Here is a 22,602-nt window from a genome sequence, read left to right on the forward strand (position 1 = left end):
TAGATGTTTCTAGATATGGAGGTCCTTACGGAGGATGGTACGGGTTGATCTGGTCTGATTTGTTGTTTTTTTTTAAACCTGTTTCTAGCGGTCATGGTCGGGTCGGAGTCACTGAATTTTGCACAATACCTCTAATGAATCAATTTTCTACATCTAAAGCTGTGTTCTTATCTTGGCCTAAGTAAAAGTGACTTGCCGTCCCATGAGACTCCTGTACGCGTCGTCGACAGCCTTCCTCTTCCTCCTCTTCGACTCGGCATCCTCGCCAGTCTCCTCGTCATCCTCGTCGACATCGTCCGGGCCCGGGATCTGCGGCATCCACGCCCGGATGTGCCCGTCCAGGTGGGCGCTGTACAGGGCGCCGACCGAGTTGCCGCCGCCCATGACGGGCCCCACGGAGGACGCCCCGCCGCCCGCGCTGCGCCAGGCGAAGCTGGAGATGCGGTTCCTGCCCATCTCGCTGCCCCGCGGGCCGACGGGATTCGTCGCCCCGGGGCTGCGCAGCCGCGTCACGAGAGTCCCCTCGTAGAGGTCAAGGGCGAGGATCTCCTGGTCGTTGGCCCAGAAGAGGATGTCCTGGCTCGTAGACAGACAGGGAGGCGTCGTGATGATGGTGGCCGTCTTGGCATGCCGGTTCTGGACCAGCGAGCCAAAGCTCGTCAGGGTGTTGGCCCTCGTGACGGCGTCCCAGACCCTGATCCTGCCGTCCAGCCCCGCGGATATGATGTACCTGCCGTCGCTCGTCCAGTGCAGCCCATTGACAGCCTCATCGTGGGCCTGTGCCGAGGAGCGGAAGGCTGGGACCTGACCGGCATCCACGCCCGCCGCCACGGCATGCCCGACGCGGTGCTGCACGCCCAGTGAGTCCTCCTGGTCTAGCAGGCCGACCACCCCGCCCGCCCGCCGGATGTCCCAGATGCGGGCCTTGCCGTCGGCGTGGCCGCTGACGAGCTCGTGCTCGTGGCGGGGGCTCCACACGGTGGACAGGACGGGGCCGCCGTGGGCGACGAGGGCCTGCACGGCGGAGCCCGACTTGAGGTCCACGAGCCGCACGTGCGGGTGCTGGGTCGCGCATGCGACGACGAGGTGGTCGGCGATGGGGCTCGTCGAGTGCGAGTATATGGTCGCGTTGAGGTCGAAGCTGGCCGACAGGGACGCCGCGGCCGTGGACCACAGTTTCAGGGTCTTGTCGTAGGCGCTCGAGAGGAAGGCGTCTGGGTCGAACGGGTAGAAGGCTAGGTGGGTGATGCCATGGCTGTGGCCCTGGCCGCGGCGAGTGCCCCCCGTGGAGGCCGAGCGGGCAATGGTGCTGACCGGGCGGAAAGTGTGAATCCTGTGCGGGTCGCCGCAGCTCTCGAGGTCCCAGATCTTGATGGCCCCCTCGGCGCCGCCGGACAGAAGGATGCGGCCGTCGAAGCGGTCGAGGGCGAGACTGCTGACGCCAGCGCCGTGGGCACGGATGTTATGTGGGCGCTCGTCTACCGCGGGCGAGACCGCATCGGGTCGAGCTGGTGCTGCGTCGCCATTGAAGCGGTGCTGGGGAGCGGGCGCGAACGAGCGGAGGAGTTGGCTGGTGAAGCTCTGGGTGAGGGTGTGGGGTGCGAGATCACCCGTTTCGCGGTCGAGGAGCGAAGCTTGCATTCATCTGGGCCTTTGTGCGCGGCCAGGCCGCGACAGATGCTTGTGATGCGGAGGAGATGGTGATGGGAGGAGGGATGAGTTGGGCTGAGGTGGCAGAGTGTCCTACTTGTTGTCCTGTACCGGGCGCCTGCCTGCATCCCACCAAAAAAGCCCCACTACAGACACCGCTTGAGTTTACTCGTAGATGCATTCGTGCATTCCGTCTTCTTCATCCCACATCATCCGCTCTCCTCCCCGTTGATCAGGCCTTGGGACAGTGTCACAACCGATATCTCTCCTTCTGGATGTTCAATTGTGTGGCCATCCGGGTCTGACGTGGAACACGCATTGAAATGGGCCATCGCATCGCCGCTAGGCTATCTGTTTGTCCAAGGTGATCTCATCGGATCTGGCCATCGGGGTTTGGTCATCAAGTCCAACATGGAATTCAAAAAGGAGAAGGCGCGTGAATACCCGCATCCAGCCCTCGAAACGGATACAGAGGCATCAGAGGGTTCGGGGGCCGACGATGCCCTTCCCAGCAGACGACATGCCACCCTCTACGATGCCGTAGCAGGTGAGCCATGCCATGCCCACCTTACCGGGACTCACATCAGTTAATAATGACCCAGGAACCGTCTTGAACACGGAGGAGGAGAGGAATGAGAGGAGGCGTGGACCCCCTGTCACCAAACACTCCACCAGGGACCTGCCCATGTGCCCCGACGAGGTGCTCTTCCGCCGCAGGGGCGCCCCCGAGCGCTACGCTGAGCACGACATCTACTACGCCCACGAGCGCGACCTCCCCCGAGGCGGCCGGGGGATCCTCCCGGATAACGACCTGCTCAAGGCCATCCACTCGTACTCCAGCCAGTTCTACGGCGCGCACCGGGACGCTCCCCGCCGCCGTGACGAGGCCAATGTGGACGAGCGCAGCATGGACGAGACGGCGCTGCTTGCGTTTGGGATCCTCCTCGAGGAGGCAGGGCGCGAGGTGCTGGGCCACCGCGGGGATCTGGTCTTCACCGAGGCCGCGGCCGATGCTCACGAGCCCTCGAGCGGCGATGACGATGCGCGGGAATCATCTCCGCGGGTCGCCGCTGGGCACCAGGTCGTTGGCTCTCGAGTGACGCCTCGCAAGCGAAGGAGGGTAGCAGCGGGCCCCGGAGCCCCTGCCCACGCGGCCATGGTCGATGATAAGGATGAATGAATGAATGGATGGATGAATGAAGAGGTAGCTGGCAGTCGCACCTCATTCTTGTTGGTAACCACTCATGTTCTGCGAGCCAGCATCATGCCCCGGATGACGGCCCACGACCGCTTTCTCTCGGGCTTCGCGTCTGGACGCGCCACCACTGTGAGTGATAGCCAACATTCTTGGTGGTTGTCACCTGTCACAGACCACACGGTCCATTCAACGGCATTTGCGCCGCACCATCTGCACGTCGGTAAACATAGTCACAGCTCCACTGCGCGCTTAGCAAGCATGGACGAATACTGCCCGGTGCATCCAGGTCAGCATTTACGAAGTGCCTATGCGCGGATTTGCCCGCCACCACGCCGAGTGTGGGACCGAAACCCGCGACAGATCGAGCCCCCCAGGAACCTGAAGCTATCGCGATCTCTGGCAAATGGTCTGGATCTGCGCTTTCTTTCGACCCTGTGCCGATCAGTTACACGAAGTGGAGACACGTGGTTGTTCGCAGCCTTACTGTTGCAGACTCCGTCGTCTTTGCTAGTATAGCTACTCGACCGGGTCAACGACATATGCTATTCAAAAGTGGTAGACGAATACGGACATCCGGACGTCTGGTTCATTCAACCATTCCTGTCCCAACGAACGTCCGAAATAGGCATCAAGATGAAACAGCATGTGCTCACCGATCAGCCGGTCATTTGGCCATTGTAAGGCCGTGACACGACTGTGATTCCGCACCGACAACTCGGAACCCACGACCAACAACAGGACAATGGGCCATTCACTCATCGATCGGCATGCCCGATTCTATGCGGATATTAGATTTCGGGTTTGCCATTCTGGAAGAGGAAAAAAAAACGGACGAGATCTCAGATCTGTCCCATGTGTGCAGTTGGGGGCTGTGTTTGCGTTTATCGACCAGGCGCTGTGATGTTGCGATACAGCAGCAAACAATCTCGGGCTTTTCGGTGAACCATATCCCGATCGGGGAATTCTTCCACGGTACGAAGCAATACGGATAGCTGGGGTTGAGAGACAGACGGCTGTATTGGTTGTTGCGTTTGTCAGCGAAGAAGCCACTGTCGGGGTGTGATAGATGTGATATTAGATACTTTGGAGCCTAGTACTTCATAGTAGTACTACTGTTGTCAACGGAGGAATGGAGGCTTGGTAGAAACCTCATGGGCTTTTTGGCAATGACGATGTTGCCCTGTTTGCCAAGTCCGATGCTTATGGTAGTTGGGAGCGGCTTGAGAATGGTCTCGGCCGCGTGCTAATAATCCTTTGACTTGACAAATGCTGCTCGTCACTTCCACACCTTCACCCCAGAGACAACGGCCGCCTCCGGGCGTCTGCCTGCGATGGCGCAACGCCCCGAACCAATGCCCTGGGACATTCACGCCCTTCCAAACAGGACAACTTGGCACCTTGGCTCGTCGTTTCCCGTAGGCTCGTACCAGTTTTGTTCCCGAAAGAGGGGTTACTGCACCAGGTGTTTTTCTGGGTGTTGATGTGTCAATATTGGAGGGGCCTGGATCCCTGCCTGGTCAGCCCACGTTGATACATCACACCAGGTACTCCGTATTAACCCAGGAAAACCCGGAGCGATCCTGTTCATGATGAGTGTCAGACGAGGGGGGGAGCCGTGGTTTACCAGCGACACATGTGACCCCTCCTCAAGCAGGGTCTGCCTTGGATCCCGATGGGACAGTGCTGGCGACGGAAGCGCCAGTCGCTGGATTGGATTGGCCGCTATGAAGCTCCGGATTCAATGGCGGCGTTGCAAAGTTAACCCGGATGCGCGGATGGATGGGGGTGCGTTGCAGTGCTCGATCAACAAGGCGCTTGTTTCGTCGTCGTCGTCCTGGTAGCCAATACTACGCCCGTACTGTGTATATCTCGTACATAGCAGTATGGAGTATTAGTGCCACTGGTATTATTATTACGAGTAATACACGGACTACCCGTTTGGGACAGCTGCCATGACAGGAGCTATTGCGGGTTCCTTGGGACGGCTTCCCCCTCCTTTCCGTGACGAAAAGACGACATCAAGCCGTGGTGTTTCAAGTAGCGCCTGGAGTGGAAGCTCGGTGAGTGGCAGTAGGGGAATCCTTGCTGCATCTGCGCCCTTTCACCGAGGCTGGCGACCTGGCAGGCATAACCACACCTTTGGGCATCAATGTTGCGGGGAACCCAAGCGATGATCTCCGAATTCTTGAGCTTCCCCAAGGAACTGGTCGACTGGTTGACTGGTCTGTCACTCTGCCTGGTCTCGGTGGATCTTGACCGACGCTGTTCTGGGTCTTGTCCATGGTGGACTCGGGAATGTAACCCGTACAAATCCATAGTATATATACCACCATGTACATCAGAGCCGGGGTCCGGGTTCCTGTCAGTCGGAAGTCGTTCAGATTCCTGTTTTTATAACGTCGTCACAGGCCACTGGCTATTACGGATCTCCGGTAAGAAACTGTCGAGGTACGGATACTTGTCAGGACAGTGCTCACTTTCGGGTTGGTACAGTCCTCTCGCATGTTTCAAATCGGGACAATGGTGGTGAAGCAATGTGGTGCCCTGAATTTGGAAATCGTGACCTGATTACTAGTTTAGAGCTGGGCCTGCCGCCAGCGCTTCCAAGTTCAGGACAGGACAATAATATTAGTATTATCAGTACGGATACAGAGCACAGAGGTGAATAATAATAATACTAATGGGAGTCTTCGGGAGCTGAGACATCTGACGTCGCGCTGGGGCCAACATGTCTTGTCAGGCCCAGGTTTTGCACGTGCCGTGAGACTCTAAATCCAATGGTGGGCTTGGAAATGGCCAAACGTGTCTAATCTGTGCTGCGCTTTGCCGTGCTTTGCCGCTCCTCCTTTGGGCCGCTGTCCAATGCCTGTCCAGATGACAGCCGGGAGAACTGCACCCGAGCCAAATGTCTCAAGCTTTGCTACTTTGTAATGCTGACCAGGTTGGCGGACCGCTTGTTTCCTCGCAAGCTGTTGCCCACCCGGTGGGCCGCTTGTCCTCGTCTTGTTGAAGCGCGTCCAGCGCGCGCCGCGTCTTCGTAGCTAATAGAGCGTATCGGAGCTGAAGAGAAGGATGTGGTGGTGGCTTGAAGCTAGTCAAGATGGTCGCGTCGACTCGCATGTTCAGCCGCCAGTCACCGCGTTGACGAAACGACAAAGTCTGTTCATCAGTGATCTCAATGTCCCCTACAGGATAGGTATTGGCTGGAGTACTGGAGTGCTGGATAGTGCTGGCCTGGTACTCCGTACAAAGTTCGAAGCTGAGCACCGGTGCTATCGTATTACCTAGTCTGTGTCGGGCAGGTTTTGGCGAGGGAGGACTGTGTCATAACGGCCGTTGCAGACGCAGGATTGCGCTTCCCGGTCTCTTTCCCCAGGCGAGGAAAACGTTCGAGGCTTGGAGACGGAGATTGCCCTGTGGAAGTGGTTCCATGACGAATCGCTGTGCAGTGGCGCCGGCAGCGCGTTTGTCGACGCCCGAGGCCGATGATGGCAGCCTGGCAGCCTGGCAGATGCTCACTTGCAGTTGCGCTGCAGACATGGGTGACAGGGAATAGGACAGGCGCCTCTACGAGTATTAGGCTGTGAGAGGCTCGTCTGACCCAGACCCGTGTCCTCGGTCCTCCTCCCCTGCTGGCCGGAGAACCAGGACTTCAGGCGTGGCATGGGCCAATCCATCAGCAGGGGTTGCACAGAGGCACTGCCCATGCAAGTTGCGCCCGTTGTCGAGCCAGGCGCCAAGTCGATGCCGATTGCCGGCACTTCATCCGCACGTCTCTCCCAGCAGACGCGCTGTCGCCTATTAGTACGTACTCGTAATCGCACTACGAGTAAAGGACGTGTCGCGGGACTGCAATGGCTTCGCGCCCCTATTCCCAAGTCATAGGGATTGTTGAAGTTGATCCAAGTCCCCAAAGTCGGCGGGTAGGCCAAACAATGCCGGGCTTCACAGATTGCAACGACCTTCTGCTCTGCCCTCAGTGGACCCATAATATTCGTCAAAGAACTTAAGAAGTGAGCTTTGAGCAGACCCGAGCCTGGTCCAAGCCCGTGGGGTTGGCTATGCTTGTTGATCCATCATCCAGATACCTTGGTTAAAGTATTAATGCATTCGCAGTATCCGTACTAGCAATAGTATATTATCATGCCACCTACATTCATGTCGTACGAGGCTGGGGTACATATCGCAATCAGCAGCGCATTCTTGCGGCACTTACGGTACCTTATCCCTGACACTGCATGCATTGTGTTGGACATCCCACGAACCAGTGTGAGGCGCTGAATGGCTAACCAGACTGGTTACCGATGCGGGGAAGGATATAATATTGTGTACTTCGTACTCGCACAGTAGTTATAGTACTACGGAGTACTATGTTACTATGTCGCAGGGTGCGTGCGTATGGATTATCTTGAATGCCAATTGCGAACTCATCAAAGATGCATGATTGTCGGATGGCAAAGGATGGAAAAGAGATGGCACCCTTGGCACCCCCAAAATCGGGTGCTTCCCATTTCTGCCTGCCTGCCCAGTATTAGTAATTACACTCGACTCGTCGGCGCCTTGCTCAGCTTCGTTCTTCGAATCTGTCTTAGACTTCGTGCCGTCCCGCGGGACGGCACGACGATAGTCATAAATGTGGGGGCGAAGTGAGTTATGTCTTCACTCTTCAGAAATACATACATTACGAGCTATAATAGTCGTACTCGTATGTACCTAAATACGAGGAACCTTGCTCCGCATCTTGGTAGGCACATCATTGTACATGTACTCGTGCTGGGTGTTATTGCTAGGTTAGCAATTTCGGTGTGTGGATCCGACGGAGCCTCCTTGCGCAGGCCTCCAGGAAACCTATCAAGCTTGTGGTCTGTGAATCATCGATTGATCGCGCTGCCGAATCCACGAGGGTTCATGTTCATCGCTGACGCCTAACAGAGCCGGAAAAGTATTAGCGCGTGGTTTTGTGGCTCTTGTGAACGGGAACTGCACCATCGCATTTGGCAAGGCTGCATAAATGCGGCCGCATCGTGATGAGACGGAACGCGGCCAGACGATGAGCACATGTACTTGTACGAGTAGTTGGACAAGGTATACGTATGTATAGCAATCGGGGGGGGGGGGGTTCTGGTGTCAGGGCTAGTCATCCATAGAGGCCAACAAGGGTCGAGACGATCAATTGTGATTCGTACCTCGTGAGAAAGAGCCAGATGATACATCAGATGAAGATTTTCGCTGTCCTCGTCATGTGAAGCGATCTTGTCGTTCGGGTTGCCCCAGAGTCCAAGCTCATCTCAACATAGATCCACCACAATCTCCTCGTAGCGCACTGTCGTCGACGTTAATTTTCTTCCATTCCTTCCATCAGGGTCCTCATTTACTTGATGGGCCAGGGGCCAGGGCCATGCATCGAGCGAGCGTCGCTTCAAGTCGCGCTTGTGACGCGCAAACCATGAAACGCGTCCAGGGCTGAAATGAACACGCGTTGAAGTGACAGGGAAAGTGAGGCGTGCAAGCTGCTAGGCCACGGAATAATATTAATACTAGCTAAGTAAGTACGTACGAGTATAATATGTATGAATAATACGGGTAAGGCGGTACGGAGAAGTATTGGTAGATACCTGTAAAGAGTGCATCTTAGCTGCTGATACCAAATTCAGCTTATAGATGGCCTAGTCGACGCATGCACCATATCCACGTGTGGCAAGTGTGATTTTGGGGTAATACTACTAATGTGTCTGCAACGGCGGCGACGCACGGCGACGCAGGATGCTTCGAGCTTTGGGCAATAAAAATCGACGACTTGCAAATGAAAGAGGGGAAGGCGGCGAGTCGGCGACTGGTCGCTGGGTGGTGGAAACTCGGTATAATAGGTGGGGTGTAATTACCGATTGGATGAGGAGGGAGGGACGCGTGGGCGCGGTGGACGACCGGTGATAATACTCATACCATGGCAAAAGGGTGTGCCTTGGGCTGATGTCGAATTGCTGGCTTGCTGATGCCTCTGAGTGCTGAATTGACAACGATTTCGGCCTTTAATTCGACTATTATTATGGCATTTTGAGCCGTGCTCTCGAGGGGTCGGGGGTCGTTGTCGATATCCGGTGTTCGTACCTGCTGCCGTTGAGGACCTCGACGGTACCGCTGTTGGCTCGATACCACTCATGGCAAAGAGCCCAAGTAGAGAACTCTAATGGCAAATAGTATTTCTTGATCGAGTAATACCCGTACAACGGTTGAAACGAGCGGCCAGTGTCCACTGTCCACACGAGGGTCAGAGGGATGATTTGCAACGGGCCCAGACACCATGGCTGGGACCACTGGGTATTGTTGGTATTGACGTCAACGGAGGATCGCTAGGAATTTGCATTAGGTAGGTATAGTTGTTTGGTTAATCTGAACTGACTGGCCGAACAAAGGGCCAGCTGACCCGCAGGAACTTCAGCTCAGGTTCTCTTGAGTGGAAAAGTGAAGGCGCGAATCCTGCTACGGAGTACGGAGTACGAGTGTCAAATTTCATGGATAGCGATGGCTGCTATTGTCAGGGTTGGCTAACTTGGCTTTTGGTTGCGGTTGACGGGCATTATGCCCACACCACATGCGCACGGACGCCTCTCCACCATCTCTTGCGGGCGGCGCTCCTTCCCAAGTCCGAGCACGTACCTCGTACCCATCCACCCATCTTAGGACCCAGGGCAGGTGACTCCGCGCAACTCCGCAGCCCAGCTGCCCAGGCACAGCACAGTCCACACCGTTCATGTCTGTGAGGTAAGTTTGCGCGACTGCGGCGCGCTTGCCGTCTGCTCTTGGTTGCCCGCCTTTTGGGAAATTGCGGTGTTGAGAACATGATCTGTTCCTGCTTCACCAGGCGAGTGATGCACCTGGCTAGCTGGAGCACCCGCCTGCCTGGCAGTAAGAAAAAAAAATACCAGCCGCACCATTGTTAGCGCTGCCGCACCTCTCACCCAGTCTTGAGATGGTCTCGTCTCGTCAGCAATCAGCGATACGACCAGGCCCTGGCGTCCCAATTCCCCGTTTGTCCGATGTGCGCCTTCGTATGGAACGCGGTAGCAAAACGGAGGAGTACTCAGCACCAGTGTGTCAAAACAACGTTCAACGGCGCCGCACGTGTCCTGGCCCCTGGGCGGACCGCCGATGGCAGCTTGTCGCGGGCCAGCGTCCAGTCACTCCGTCCAGTCATGCTGCCCATGGCTACCCCTCACCAGCTCGTTGCCCTTTTGGGAGACTGACCAGGTGGTATCTGGTCCTGTGGCACAACCGGCACCTCAAGGCGAACCCAACCCGGAAGGGACCCGCACCAGCGGGCGAGAACCTGGAAGTCGAGCAGGGATCGCCTGTATTCTGACAAAGTTACAACGAACGGCGATGGTCATCATGGCCTTGGGCCCCAAGCTGTGGTGCACTGGTGCTCACTGGCCCGGCCTCGAATCCACGTCGCTACATAGTACATCCCTGTCCTGCCCACCTTGAGCCGACCCCGTGTCCCTGTCAAGCAAGGCTTGAGAGTGACACCAAAATTCCTCGCCCGCGTCGCCGTGCTTCTCAATCTGAAGGTTCTGAGTCCTGACCGCCCGTCTTTTTCGCGAGCTCCCCCAGCGCTCACCCGTACCAGCCGACCTCGACTCCCCAAGTTCCTCGAATCATTACACCAGATACGGTGGGCAATCAAAATAATACTCGACGGTGTGCCAGGCTCCGAGGAGTCCCAGCTCTACCTTTTACCCCAGGCGTTATTCACGCCTGGCTCATTACCCCCGCCTGGTCGGATCCCAGCGTTCGCCTTGTCGGTGCCGACTGTTGAGAGCCCTAGCTCTATTAGCTGCCTGCACCCACGTCCCACCCCCTCCCGCTCTGCACCAGACTGAAGCATCGACAACTCAAGCACAGCTCTCGGTTTTGCTGATCGCATCGCTCCAACGCGCCCCCCCCCCCCCCTTCGGCCCCACCCTTGTTCGCAGGTTCTCCGAAAAGCTGGGTGGTCGGCCTGTTGGCTGCCCAGTCGTCGTGGGTTGTATCCGCAGAGCGAGCGCTGGAGCTCCATCCATCTCTGCCCAACTGGGGATCCTCCTCTTCGTTTTTTTTTTTGCGCCCTACTCAGCACGCCCCTTCACCTCTGGAGCTGCGGCTGGAGGTACCTACAGGCTAGCTACGCTCTACCGCTTAACTGGTGGCTTGAGCTCGGAAAGCTCTGACACTCTCGGCCCTCCGTCGCTCCATGCCTGGGTCGCCGCCCTCCACCCTCCCGTCCCCAGCAGATGGCAGATGTCATCATAGCTTATTGACCACCAGTCGCGTGAGCGACGCTTGACCCTTGCCCTCGAGGGTCCAATTATCATCCGTCACACTCTTTCTGCCCCAGACAACCGTTCCCCTACTGTACAGTCTTGTACTCGTACCTGCCCTCGAGCCTCACTCGCCTGCGCCGTCCATGGCCACCGCCTCTCAGTGGGCCCTTCTGATTCACCTCCTCCTTTCTTCTTCTCCGACTGTATTATGAGTCTGTGTCCTGTCCCTGGACATATATAGTACCCAGTACAGTGCCGAGCCGCTATCCATCATGGAGTCTGGGCCTCCTGACTCCAAGCGCCAACATCTCGGCTCGTGGTCATCAGCCTCACCCCACGGCGTATCACTACCGCCCCCTCGCAGCAACACGAGTCCTCTGCCGCCACCTCGCATGCCTAGCCATCACCACCCGGCTTCATATCATCAACCGTTCCCTCCCCGAACTGCCGAACCGCATTCCTCTGCGCCGCTCACGCCCATACACCCTACTGCTCCCACGCAACCACCTCCCGACGCTGAACGGCGCCATCATGATCAAGAGCCGTATGCCTCAATGCAGGACCACTATCCACACCAGCCACAATCTCACCATCACCCTCCTGCCTCACCGGCGCATGGGCCGTACCACCCATACCAGCCTCGCGAACCACCGACTTTGAAGCGCGAACTTCTCGAAGACCTTCACCGGCCAAACTCAACCGGCCATGCTCCCGAAGCTCCGCACCCGCCGCCATCCCATCATACTCTCCCGCCCCCGCCCAACTATCAAGACAACCAGCCACGACATATGAGCTACGATAATGGACACTCGTTGCCCCCCACTCCTGGGGGCTATCGACCTAGCTATCCTGCGCCGCCACCCACGCCGATACCACAGCAGCCGCCCTACGAACCACAGGGGAGCTACCCTCCCGAGACCATCTACAGCGTCTCCTATGCGAGCCAGCCTTCTTCCAAGAAGAAGAATACGAGGGCCTCTCAGGTATGAACCGACGCGTGAGACCGCTTGCCGCCTGTGACACGACTACTGACGACAAGTTTCTTAGGCATGCGATCAATGCCGTCAGCTCAAGGCAAAGTGCGATGAGACGAAGCCTTGCAAAACTTGTCGGGACAAGGGGTTGGAATGCAAGTACCGCGACCCGGTACCGAAGGCGTAAGTTTCCGACTCGACCAGCAGACCAGAAAGCGTAAAGATGCTAAGACAACTCAGCACGGATAAGGCTCAGGCAGACATTCTTGAGGGGATACACAGCATGCAAAACACCCTGAGCGATTTAGCGACACACTTTTTGCGTATGGAAGAGAGGCTGACAAAAATGGAGACGGTATTCGCTCGAGGTGGGGGTCCCGTCATGGTCAAGCAAGACCCAATCGTGGAAGAGACGAAAGCGCGGCTTGGTTCGCCCATTGACACGAATGGAGGCGCATCCGATCCTTACTACCCTCCGGACCCGCCTCAGGACATTATGCCGGCCTCTTCAGAAGTAGCACCTCTGCGCATGATGGCCGAAGACACAATGGAGGCAGAACCGGGCCCGCCTGTACCGCCCGGTGAGCCGGCAATCCCAATTAACCACACGACATTGGCTGGATTGTTGCTGGAGTGGCCATCTATTCGAGAATTGACACGGCATCATCTTGAGCGACATGGGATCCGGTTCGTGGGCGAGTATCCTATCGGGCAGGAGCAAAATCGTGGGCCGCTGATTGTCTATGGGCGAGGCGAGGATTCGCACTACTCTCGAGTAAGCAGAGAAGGCACGGATGCGTACGGCAACGTCGACATAGCTGATGACTCCTCTGATGTGGCTTCCCCGTCCCCAGGTGCCGACTTCGGGCATTTGGGTGGGCTCAGCCCTCCGGACATGGTGGAATACAAGGGAGGAGTTCTGGGCCCTGATGGCAATCCAGATTTCACAGAGACCAAAGTCTGGTCCTACGTCAAGAGCTTCGAGACTCATATCCTAAACATGCACCCCATAGTTCAACCGAACGTGCTGAAGGAGTGGGTGCGACAGTTTCTGGACGAGTTGCCCACGACGCAACCGCGGTCCGCCAAACCGCAATTCACCAAGGGATTTGCCACCACTTCGAACTCGCAGACGCAAACAGAACCGACCGGATCGAAGCGGAAGCGATCAGTCGAGCCTGACGGGTCAGAGGGGCCCCCGACCCCGGCTCCTGGTAAGGCTGGGAGGCCGAAACGGTCCATCCACAACGGCCTAGTCCTCACTATACTGGCGCTGGGCAAAATTTGCCAACATCGGGATAACATTCCTGATGTGGTCCATACAACACCCCATGCTGCCTCTTCTGGGAGTCCCATAATTCGGAATGGAGTGCCCCAATCACCCGGTCAATCATCGCCCCCTGGATATGCTTCCCACTCCAACCATTCCGCCCAGCCATCCCCCAAAGACCAAGCGGAGAGGGGCAGCCAGAGTCGGCGGGCGTCGTTCCATGCCGCCCAGGGAGTCCGCTCTGGCTACAACTTGAAGAAGAACTATGAAGTAATCCCAGGCCTCGAATATTTTTCCTCCGCATCTGACATCCTGGGTAACTTTGCGGGTGCATACAATAATATGAAGGACGTCTACGCCAATATTTTTGCTAGTCTGTACTATGGGCAGCTGAACCGACCACTGGAAAGCTTTGCCTTCATCCACAAGGCCAGCCACAAGCTGCAAGTCATCATGAGGCCGTGGGTATCCCCTAGGTTGTGTGATTACGCATTCGTTAACATCTACTCTAGGAGCCTCGACAAGCTACGAAATTTCAAGAGGAATAGCGAGTTCATCAAAGAGCGCAAGTATAACCAGATGGCCTTGGCTTTTTGGACATGCCTACAGCTGGAGAGGTACGTGCCACTTGCTTTGTTTTCGCTTGTCTGTGTGAGTGTTTTCTTCTTCTCGCTGACTCTATCAAGCGATCTGATTGCAGAGCTCCCGTTGCCACCTTCTGGCCTACTCTCGTATGAGGATGATATGCCGCATCCCAACATGAGCCTCTTGGAGGGTTTTGACCAAAGAGTCCTGGACAGTTATCCCGGTCAGCTCTATCTCCGGACGCACTTGAACAGCATTCATCGAATGTTTTATGCTCCCGAGGATCCAAATAAACCTGGGCAAGACAAGTTTCAAAACGTGGAGCTCGTCGCAGACGCTGTTCTATCGATGGACTGGGTGGCTCCCAGCTTAAAATTCAAGGAGATTGATAATCCAGCTAGAGATATCCTAGCCGCTCGGTTGCGTGCAAAATACTGGGGTGCTCAGGTCATTACTTACCGCCCCTTTATCCGCCAAATTTTACAGTTCTCGCACTCGATCAGCCATCATCACTCTTCAAGCCCAAACCCACAACCTTGGAATGAGTTTCGCGAAGGGATCATTGCCCCAGTCATTCAACCTGGGACGAAGTCATTGAGCGATATTGATGGAGCGGTCGTCCAACTCGCCAAGAAGGGGATCAAGGCATTGATTGAGAGCACAAGGGCGTTCCATAATCTGGACGATGGTCGGCCAATTATCACCAACGTCTTTGGGACCGCCCATGCGTAAGTTCTTGTTCATAAACAGGCGGAAAGTCCTGATGCTAACTCGGATAGTCAATGGGGTAATCTCTTGGTGCTCTCGGCAGCATTCAAGGACGCTGTTCTGCATGAATCCATCGACGAGGACGTTCTACGAGGCTTGTTCCAACGAACTATTCAGTTCCTGCGGCAGTCTGCCACGGCGACCAGCTCTTTGCGGACAGACATGCACATTCTGGAGGGTCTGCAGCGCGATCTGTTCATCATGGCCGATGCGCGGACGGGCTCCAGCTTCTCCAGCCACACAAGTATGCAAACACCCAGGATTGCTGCGACATCTGTGCCAATGCACAGGGTCCAGTCGGGTTCGGAGTTGGGACCGCCGCAACCACCGACAACGATAACAGCACAGGGGAAATAAGCCTGCGTTCTTTGGTGGCCGAGATGATTGCTACAGCATTGGAAGCGCAAGATTTCCCCGTATTTTTTATCTGATTTCATTCGATTTCCCCCCTTCGTTCTTTTCACTCATCAATCATTGCCACGGCGTTACCGGACTAGATGTTACATGGGGAAGCCTGACCTCCGAAGGCCTGCTTCCATCTTTGCCTGAATTGGGCATCCCGCGACGATTTGAGGTGGATGTTGACATTGCCATCGACTGTAATTTCTACATTGCAACATACGTATTGAGAGCGAGAGCGAGCATTGAGCACGATGCCCCATTATTTCCGCGTTGACCAAATTCTGTACGATGGACGGAGTACGACGGAGCATGTTGAGGGAGCCTGTGGGGAGAGACGTGACCGATATCGATGAGCCCTAACTCGAAAAAGGGGAAGGAGATTTCTGCCTGCGGCTGTCGTTTGTGGAGGGCACCACCTAGGGTGGGAAAAGTAAGGTTTGCTTTGGGCAGAAATTACATGTTGGGTATCCGTGGGAGTGGCCAGTGTAGTTCTGGGAGGTTCAGGAATGGAGGTTGTCAATAATGACCTTGTCGCCTAGGATGCGGGACACAAGAGGAGGATATACCATCCGGGGAGAAACCCCAACAGCAACAAATGGGAGGTAACTGTGTTTTTGTTTATTTCCTTGTTCTGTTTCTGCATGTACCAAGAGGCGGGAGAGGCTCGAGAGGCGCGAGGCCCCAAAGCATGGCTTGTGTATATAACAGAGTTGGATAATGTAGCCACCACAATGGAGACGAGACTTTCAGACAAGAGGAAGAGAAGGCCACTCATGGCTCCGTGGATGTCATGACGAGGCTGGAAAAGGTAATTCTTGTGTGATGATGGCACCACCAGTCCACCACCCAGGCGACTCGACAGGGCCCTTTTGCTCATGGTTGACTGGCAGGCAGGCAAGGTCATGTGCACAGAGTTGCAAGCAGGTGAACTGCAGGAAGCACTTCCGCGGACGCCGGCGGCAGGGGGGTTGCGCCCGAGCGAGCGGGAAGACGGGGGGAGGGAGGGGATCTGGGCGCGTGTTGGAAATGTTTTGACGCGCGTATTGAATGGCCAAGTCCAAGGGGGGGTGAACCAAGAGTCAAACATCCACGTCGAGTCAATCACACGCGAGGCGGCGGCCCCGTGTGTGCTTGGTACAATTTTCCGACCGGGGAGGGGGTGGTTTGGTCGTGTCTCTCCGAGGGCTGTGAGGGTCGATGCAACTGTGATTGAGCAGGGGGGGGGGGGGGACGTGGTGATGGCGCCAGGTTGTTGGAACCTGTGACGATGGCTTTTCCTCGCTTGGGGGCTTGGCTGATTGGCAAACTATTTGTGCAAGTACGAGTACGAAGCACAGAGGGCCCAATGCCACCTTGTTTTCCGGTTGGGATTGATGAGAATGATGATGATGATGGTGATGATCACTGATGTATTGCTGAGGGGAAATGGGGAGAGAAGCGCACCTAGTGACAATCCTCATGCGAAGAAGCTCATGCGAAGAAACGCTGCGAAGAGTCAAAAAACAAAACCGACAAGTCATTGATTGGTCTATCCATCTATCTGACAGAATTCTATCCGTAGCCCAAGCGGTCTACGAGTCTGCCAAACCCGCTGAAACATCGAAAACCCAATCCCATGCGCCGACAATCTTCTTCTTTTCGCCAACTATGCCCAGACCTTCCTGAACTTGGTATCAAAGTCATCTCTCAACTTCACAAACGCATCCAACACCTTGACCAAACCGCCACCCTCTTGCTGCCACGCCGGCCGCTCCGAATCCTTAATCCTAAAGCCACCCTGGCCGTCGTCGCTCTCTCCTTCATCGCTATCTTCGTCGTCATCCTCCTGGTCCCAAGAGTCGTTGAGCTTCGCCTTGGACTTCTTGACCTTGTTGTTGTTCGCCCTGGACTTTTCCAGAGCAATATCCCGCTGCAGCTGCGCTGTCTCGGCCGGATTCTCACCCACCTCCTGTAGGTCGATCATGTCTTCATCGCCCTCGCTGGACGCACCCCGCACTAGGGTCTCGAGGCTAGCAACGATGGAAGCTAGCGTGAGCGAAAAGTCCTTGAGATGGAACCACACATCGCCGCTCTTAATGCGGTTGTCGCGGATCAGGACTTCCAAGCTGCCGTGCTTGAAGAAGTCGTACAGGTAGGCGTTGAACTCGACGGACGTGTCATGGGGCCAAATGGGAAGGCAGGGAATGGCCGACTCCTCTAGGAAGACACCACCGCGGACTGTGGAGCAGAGCTCGTGCGTCGACTGGAAGTCATCGGTGAAGCCCGAAAGAGCCGCAAAGGGCGAGCGGATAAGTGTCGGGCTCCCGCCGAGCAGTTCTCCGGCTGAAGACTCCTTCGCACCCACAGACATCTTGGTGAATGGCAAGGTCTGGTCGTGTTCGTCGCTTAAGTTGTGGTCGATGTACGAGTGCACGTAATCCTTGAATATGGAGAGCGTCTCCGCATTATGCTCAAGCAGCATCTCTTCAGCCTGCGCGGGCAGGCGGGGGAGGAATACCATCGACAGAGATCGCTGTGTGCTCTCTACAAACTCGCGCGTTTTCTTGGCCGGTAGGCGATGGAAGATGTGGCTCAAAACCAGCATCATGTCTAGGAGAACCCTGTCCGGGTTCTTCTCAATGTCCGCACACAGCTTATGGAAGTAGCCGCCTTTGAGCAGCGAGTGGAATGCAAACACTGAGTTCTCGGTGAAGTAAAGATGTCCAACCAAGCCAGAGAAGTTGAGCGGAACACCCGTAGGCGAGAGAAGATACTGGCGTCGCAGGTATTCAATCGAGAAGCGAAGGTGGTGCTTGATCGACTCCTCGGACTCGGGTCCACCAAGGTACAGCCGCGTTTGCGAGACCAGAGAGTTCATGGAATCGATAGCAAACTTGGAGTTGTTGGTGCCGTGGAGCAGGCCAAACAGGCGCAGGATCAGCGTCATCGAGATGGGGAATTGGCCTCGGAGATCAGGGAGGCGTGACGACATGATCTCGTACACGCGCTGCCGCGGCAATCCGTTAAAAACGATATTACCAAGCAGGTCGAAACCACGGCGGCCGGCACGACCGGAGCATTGGCGATAGTTCTGGGCCGTAAGGGAGACCGAGTCACCGCTGAAGATGACAGTCTTGCAAGGCATGTTGATACCCATCGCCAACGTACCTGTTGCGATGACCAACCTTAAAAATCCTCTCCGGAACAGAATCTCAACACTGCTAATGGTTAGCTCACATCGCCTTTTCTATATCCTCGGATGTGGATGACTTACACTTGGCGATAGCGGCGATTCATACCGGAGTGGTGAACGCCAATACCGCGGTGGAGAGCCTCGACCAACCAAGGGTTCAACTTCTCCCACGAGAGCTTAGTCGTCATCTCCTCGAACTCTGACGGCAGCAGTTTCGAGTGATCCGCGAAGCTGTACTGCTCCAGCGGAGCCTCGGGGTCGAAACTCTCCCACTGGCTAGCTTCCACACTAGTCGCCGCCTTGGTGATCTCGATCTGAGAGACCTTGACACCGTCGCCCTTGTCGTCCTTGGTCCGTTTGGGGACCTTGACCTCGAGCTCCTTCTTTGGCTTCTCCTTCTGCCACTGCTCAAACTCCCGAATCGTGTTCTTCCATCCTGGATCTGTCCTCTTCCATTCGGCCTCACGTGAGGACAGCTGGTGGAGGACACCCTGGGCCGCTTCTTCGCACTCCGTGCGGTCGTAGTTGAATGCAAGCGCCGGAAGTGCGCCCTGAGCATGCAGGTCGCATGCGAGAGAAAAGAGGGTCTGTGAGTGGCCGCGAACCACCTCCGTCGGTTTGCTCGAGTCGAACCGCTTCCGGAGTTTTTGGATGTCAAGGATACCTGTATCCATGCCCTTTCGGAGGGCCTCCTTTAACTTTTGCTCCCACTTGATCACATCTGATTTCGCGATAATCTCAGGCAAGGCCTTGGACGGATCGTAAACACCCAGCTTTTTCAGGTCGCCTTCCGACAAGATTGCTTTCAGTTCATTCCACAGAGTGAAGCAATCTCGAGCTTCCAGGCTAATATCGTCGAGAGCGCCCCGGTTGCTGTGGAAGTTAGTTGCACGTTTCGACTTTACTTTCAGGGCATGACTCTTACCGGTCTGTAAGGGCGACAACTGGGTGTAGGAACGCTAGGTTCTCACACTTGGTGTTGCCTTCATCCAATCCGGGAACAGGAAGGCGCTGGAGCTTCTGGAGCCCCTGGAACGGCGTCTCCTTTTGAGGAGCCTCGTAAAAGAACTTGCGAAGCTCAGAGTATCGCACTCCGTGAACGACCATATCCATCTTGTGGCCCTTCTTCGATTGAGACTTGGCAAGCCAGTCGTGGAAGTCCTCCGGGTTACCGACGGTGGCTGACAATGCGATGATGGGGCATGGTGCCTGAAGCAGCAGCTGCTCCCAAATGACACCATCCTCAGATTGACCGATCGAATGGACTTCATCAAAAATGATCCTCTTAATCTTATGAGACCAGGCGTTGGGGCCGTTCGCGTTGTTCGGAGAAAGGAGCATGATTTGTAAAATGGAAGGGACTGTGACGAGAATCTGACATCCCGTGGGGTTGTGAATACGGTAATCCCTGGTGTGAATTGCCCACACCGACCTGGCGCCCTGATTCTCATATCTCTTGGAGAAGTTGGCGTTGATTTCGGCGGCGATCTGGTTGACCAGCGCTTTTGTCGGGGCGACGTAAACGAGCACACCGTCATCGCTCTGTTCAAGAACTCTCTTCATAGCGTAGAAGGAGATAAATGTCTTTCCGGCAGATGTCGGGGCAATAACAAGCAAAGACTTGTTCTCATCGATGGAGTCTAGTACGCGGCGCTGCCAGGCATCGGGCTCGAAGCGCACACGCTCGTCCGGCTGGGAGTCGAAGCGACGGTCCATGTAGGGGCCTCCGTACTCAAGTTGCAGCGCACGGTAGTCTGTTACGAGGTCCTTGACGGGGCGGAATGCTTTGTAGTCAAAAGAGAAGGATAGGCTCTGGGGCTGTTCCCCGGCGACGAGAGGAAGGTGAGGCATTTGAAGGTAAGCCACAAGCTTCTCGATGGTAGTGACCACTGCTGGCGTAGCAGGCCGCTTCGTGCACTGCTGCAGCCAGTTCCATACCATAGCCATGAGGTAGTAGCCCTTGGGGCCGTCCTTGGCTGCTCGGTTGCGAAATTCCTGCCAAATCTTGCCGAGGATGCTGCACATGTACAGCTCAATCTCGCAGCCCAGAGCAGCGGCGTCATCCTTAGATGACCTGTCGTAGGCGAACTTGTCCGCCTTGAGGTACCTGCTTACCAGGTTTGAGTCCTTCTCGAACTCCGAACACATGTCCGCCCAGTGGTTGATGATGGTGTTGCTGCGGGCCTGCGCCTTGCGCTCCTGGACGGCCTTCACGGCATCAAGGGCAGCCTGTCGGCCGCCCTTCTGGGGTGGGCCGCCCTTTTTACCCTTCTTCTTGCCTCCACCACTGCTTGCGTTGGGGCCTTGGTTCTGTACTGGCTTTGCTTTCCCTTGCTTGGCCTGGACCTTCTTGGATGCGACGACAATCGTTTCCGGGTCAATGGCCTTGCCCCGTGAGTTGGTGAGCGAGGCTGAATATGCAACCATGTCCCTCTCCATGCGTTGATTGCGCTTCATGGCATACGGGCTCAGCTTTTCAGGTCTCTTGTCCTTAACAACATTCTTGTTGGAATTATGCAAATGTGTGAGATCCTCAAAGACAACATCAGCTGTCGGGTCTCGCTTCTCGGGAGCATGGTTGAGCTTAATGCCTTTGAGAAGATCTTCCAGCACAGGGTGACTGAACGCCATCACGGATGGAGATGGTGCCGGCTCAGCGGTCTTTGTGTCCTGCGAAGGGGGGAGTATGTTGATTTCACCACTGGCATCCCCCAGCACTGCCGTGATCAAAGGGTTGGCCACCTCCACAACCTTTTCAGGGAAGTCGTCCCCTTTTCTGAGCCTCTCAACAAAGAGGAAGAAAATACGCCCATCAACAAGGTCGTAGATGTCGCCAGACAGCTCTTCGTCATCGTCGTCAGAAAGAAGGGAATGCTCGTCCTCGATCATTAGATGGGCGACTTCACTGAACTCTCGAAGGAAGCCACGGTCCTCCTTCTCCTTGTTAGTCTCCGGGGTCTTAGGCTTGACGCACTGGCGCTCTGCGAGGCTGCAAGTCTGGAGCATCGCTGTGTGCAAGAGGAACGCCCTGATCCGCTCGTTGACCTCCTCTTGGTCTTCATCGGCGGTTGACTCGCGGATAGCCTGGCAAATGGCGACGCTAAGATTCGCTCTGACCGATTTCTCGGCATCGGGGAGAGATGAAGTGTTGATGCTGTCATCGATATCTTCGAAAGAAACCTGTGCGGCCTCAGATACCTTAAAGGCATTGACCGGGGCGGTTTCCAGCTCTAGATCCTCCAATACATCATCGGTGCGACCTATTAGAGGTGTAAAAATCTACTGATGTTAGTCCACTGGATGCCACATCTATAGTCTGGGCAGCGTACCTTGGAACTCCTCCACTCCACGGAGTTGATGAGAGCTACATTCTTGCCCCACGAGATGAGCTGGTAAATCAGATGCCGCAGGGCAACGTTGTCTTCATTGATGGAATCTTCACCCTCGTGGCAGAAGAAGAACTGGACGGGATGAGTCCGGAGGTACTCGGTGAAGTCCTCGTCCTCGGGAGACTCGTACTCCAGGACCTCTGGTCGGACACTATCCGACGAGCCGGAAGCCTGGTTGGAAAGATGGCGAATAAGGATGCTTCGCGCGAGCTGATACTTGTACGCATTGGAAGCAGAGCAGCCCTCAGGGGCGCAGAGATGCTTGAGGTCGCTGAAGAAAATGATGTCAAAGTGGCATCCTCGCTTGGACAGGTTGCTCAGAAACTGCTCCACTGCATAGACAGCGTGCAGGAGCTGGAAGCCATCTGGGGGGAGAAAGTCAGTAAGGAATCACTAGGGATGTGCATGGAGTGCGAGAACCTACCGTCAAAGTCGACCTTGGCCTCCTCCAGGCAGTGCCTGATGAGGGACTCGCCATGAATGGCAAAGAGCTCGCGCCCCGCAAATTCGCCGACGATATCGACGGTCAGCGGGCGAAGGGCAGCATACCAGGCAAGGAGCCTGGTGCGCTCCTCTTCTTGGTTGGGCGCCATTGTGACTCCGCTCGTGGATGCTGCGAATCTCGCTGCAGCATGAAGTGAGAGTTGCGGAGCGGGAAGTCGGCTTTAAAAAGGGGAGGGGGTGACGAGAACAAGTCGGTGGTCTGGAATCTGGATTTCCTCGACTACCGGAGACGCGGGGGTGTGTTTTGTGTCCGCAAGGCAAGCGTGAGTGGTGAGCCTGCAGATTTCAACCGCACAACTGTGGATTTTTTTTTTGGTCCTTCAGGTTGCCACTGCTGTCAGTGATGGTAGTTGCACCTCGGGTCCAGGCAGTTGAGCGCCAAAAATGCAG

General features: G+C 55.8%; 4 protein-coding genes across 4 annotated transcripts; 2 read left to right on the forward strand and 2 right to left on the reverse strand.

Annotated features, from left to right (window-relative positions):
* Window positions 1-177: 177 nt before the first annotated feature.
* ACO1O0_002335 (WD40-repeat-containing domain protein) lies at window positions 178-1,641 on the reverse strand (the record flags this gene model as incomplete). Its single annotated transcript, XM_083191805.1, has 1 exon — window positions 178-1,641. One exon carries the CDS (start codon window positions 1,639-1,641, stop codon window positions 178-180), a length of 1,464 nt encoding a protein of 487 aa, XP_083053019.1.
* Window positions 1,642-2,061: 420 nt separating this feature from the next.
* ACO1O0_002336 (uncharacterized protein) lies at window positions 2,062-2,830 on the forward strand (the record flags this gene model as incomplete). Its single annotated transcript, XM_083191806.1, has 2 exons — window positions 2,062-2,197; window positions 2,253-2,830. 2 exons carry the CDS (start codon window positions 2,062-2,064, stop codon window positions 2,828-2,830), a joined length of 714 nt encoding a protein of 237 aa, XP_083053020.1.
* Window positions 2,831-11,936: 9,106 nt separating this feature from the next.
* ACO1O0_002337 (Zn(II)2Cys6 transcription factor domain-containing protein) lies at window positions 11,937-15,102 on the forward strand (the record flags this gene model as incomplete). The annotated part of the gene is made up of 6 exons (XM_083191807.1): window positions 11,937-12,131; window positions 12,196-12,305; window positions 12,363-13,853; window positions 13,905-14,009; window positions 14,079-14,705; window positions 14,757-15,102. 6 exons carry the CDS (start codon window positions 11,937-11,939, stop codon window positions 15,100-15,102), a joined length of 2,874 nt encoding a protein of 957 aa, XP_083053021.1.
* A 1,690-nt stretch (window positions 15,103-16,792) lies between these two features.
* ACO1O0_002338 (uncharacterized protein) lies at window positions 16,793-22,301 on the reverse strand (the record flags this gene model as incomplete). The annotated part of the gene is made up of 5 exons (XM_083191808.1): window positions 16,793-18,344; window positions 18,401-19,192; window positions 19,245-21,598; window positions 21,649-22,073; window positions 22,133-22,301. The coding sequence occupies 5 exons, from the start codon at window positions 22,299-22,301 to the stop codon at window positions 16,793-16,795; spliced, it is 5,292 nt and encodes a 1,763-aa protein (XP_083053022.1).
* Window positions 22,302-22,602: the final 301 nt, after the last annotated feature.

Source organism: Amphichorda felina, assembly GCF_050947745.1.
Source record: "Amphichorda felina strain 45539 chromosome Unknown scaffold_2, whole genome shotgun sequence".
Classification (NCBI taxonomy): domain Eukaryota; kingdom Fungi; phylum Ascomycota; class Sordariomycetes; order Hypocreales; family Bionectriaceae; genus Amphichorda; species Amphichorda felina.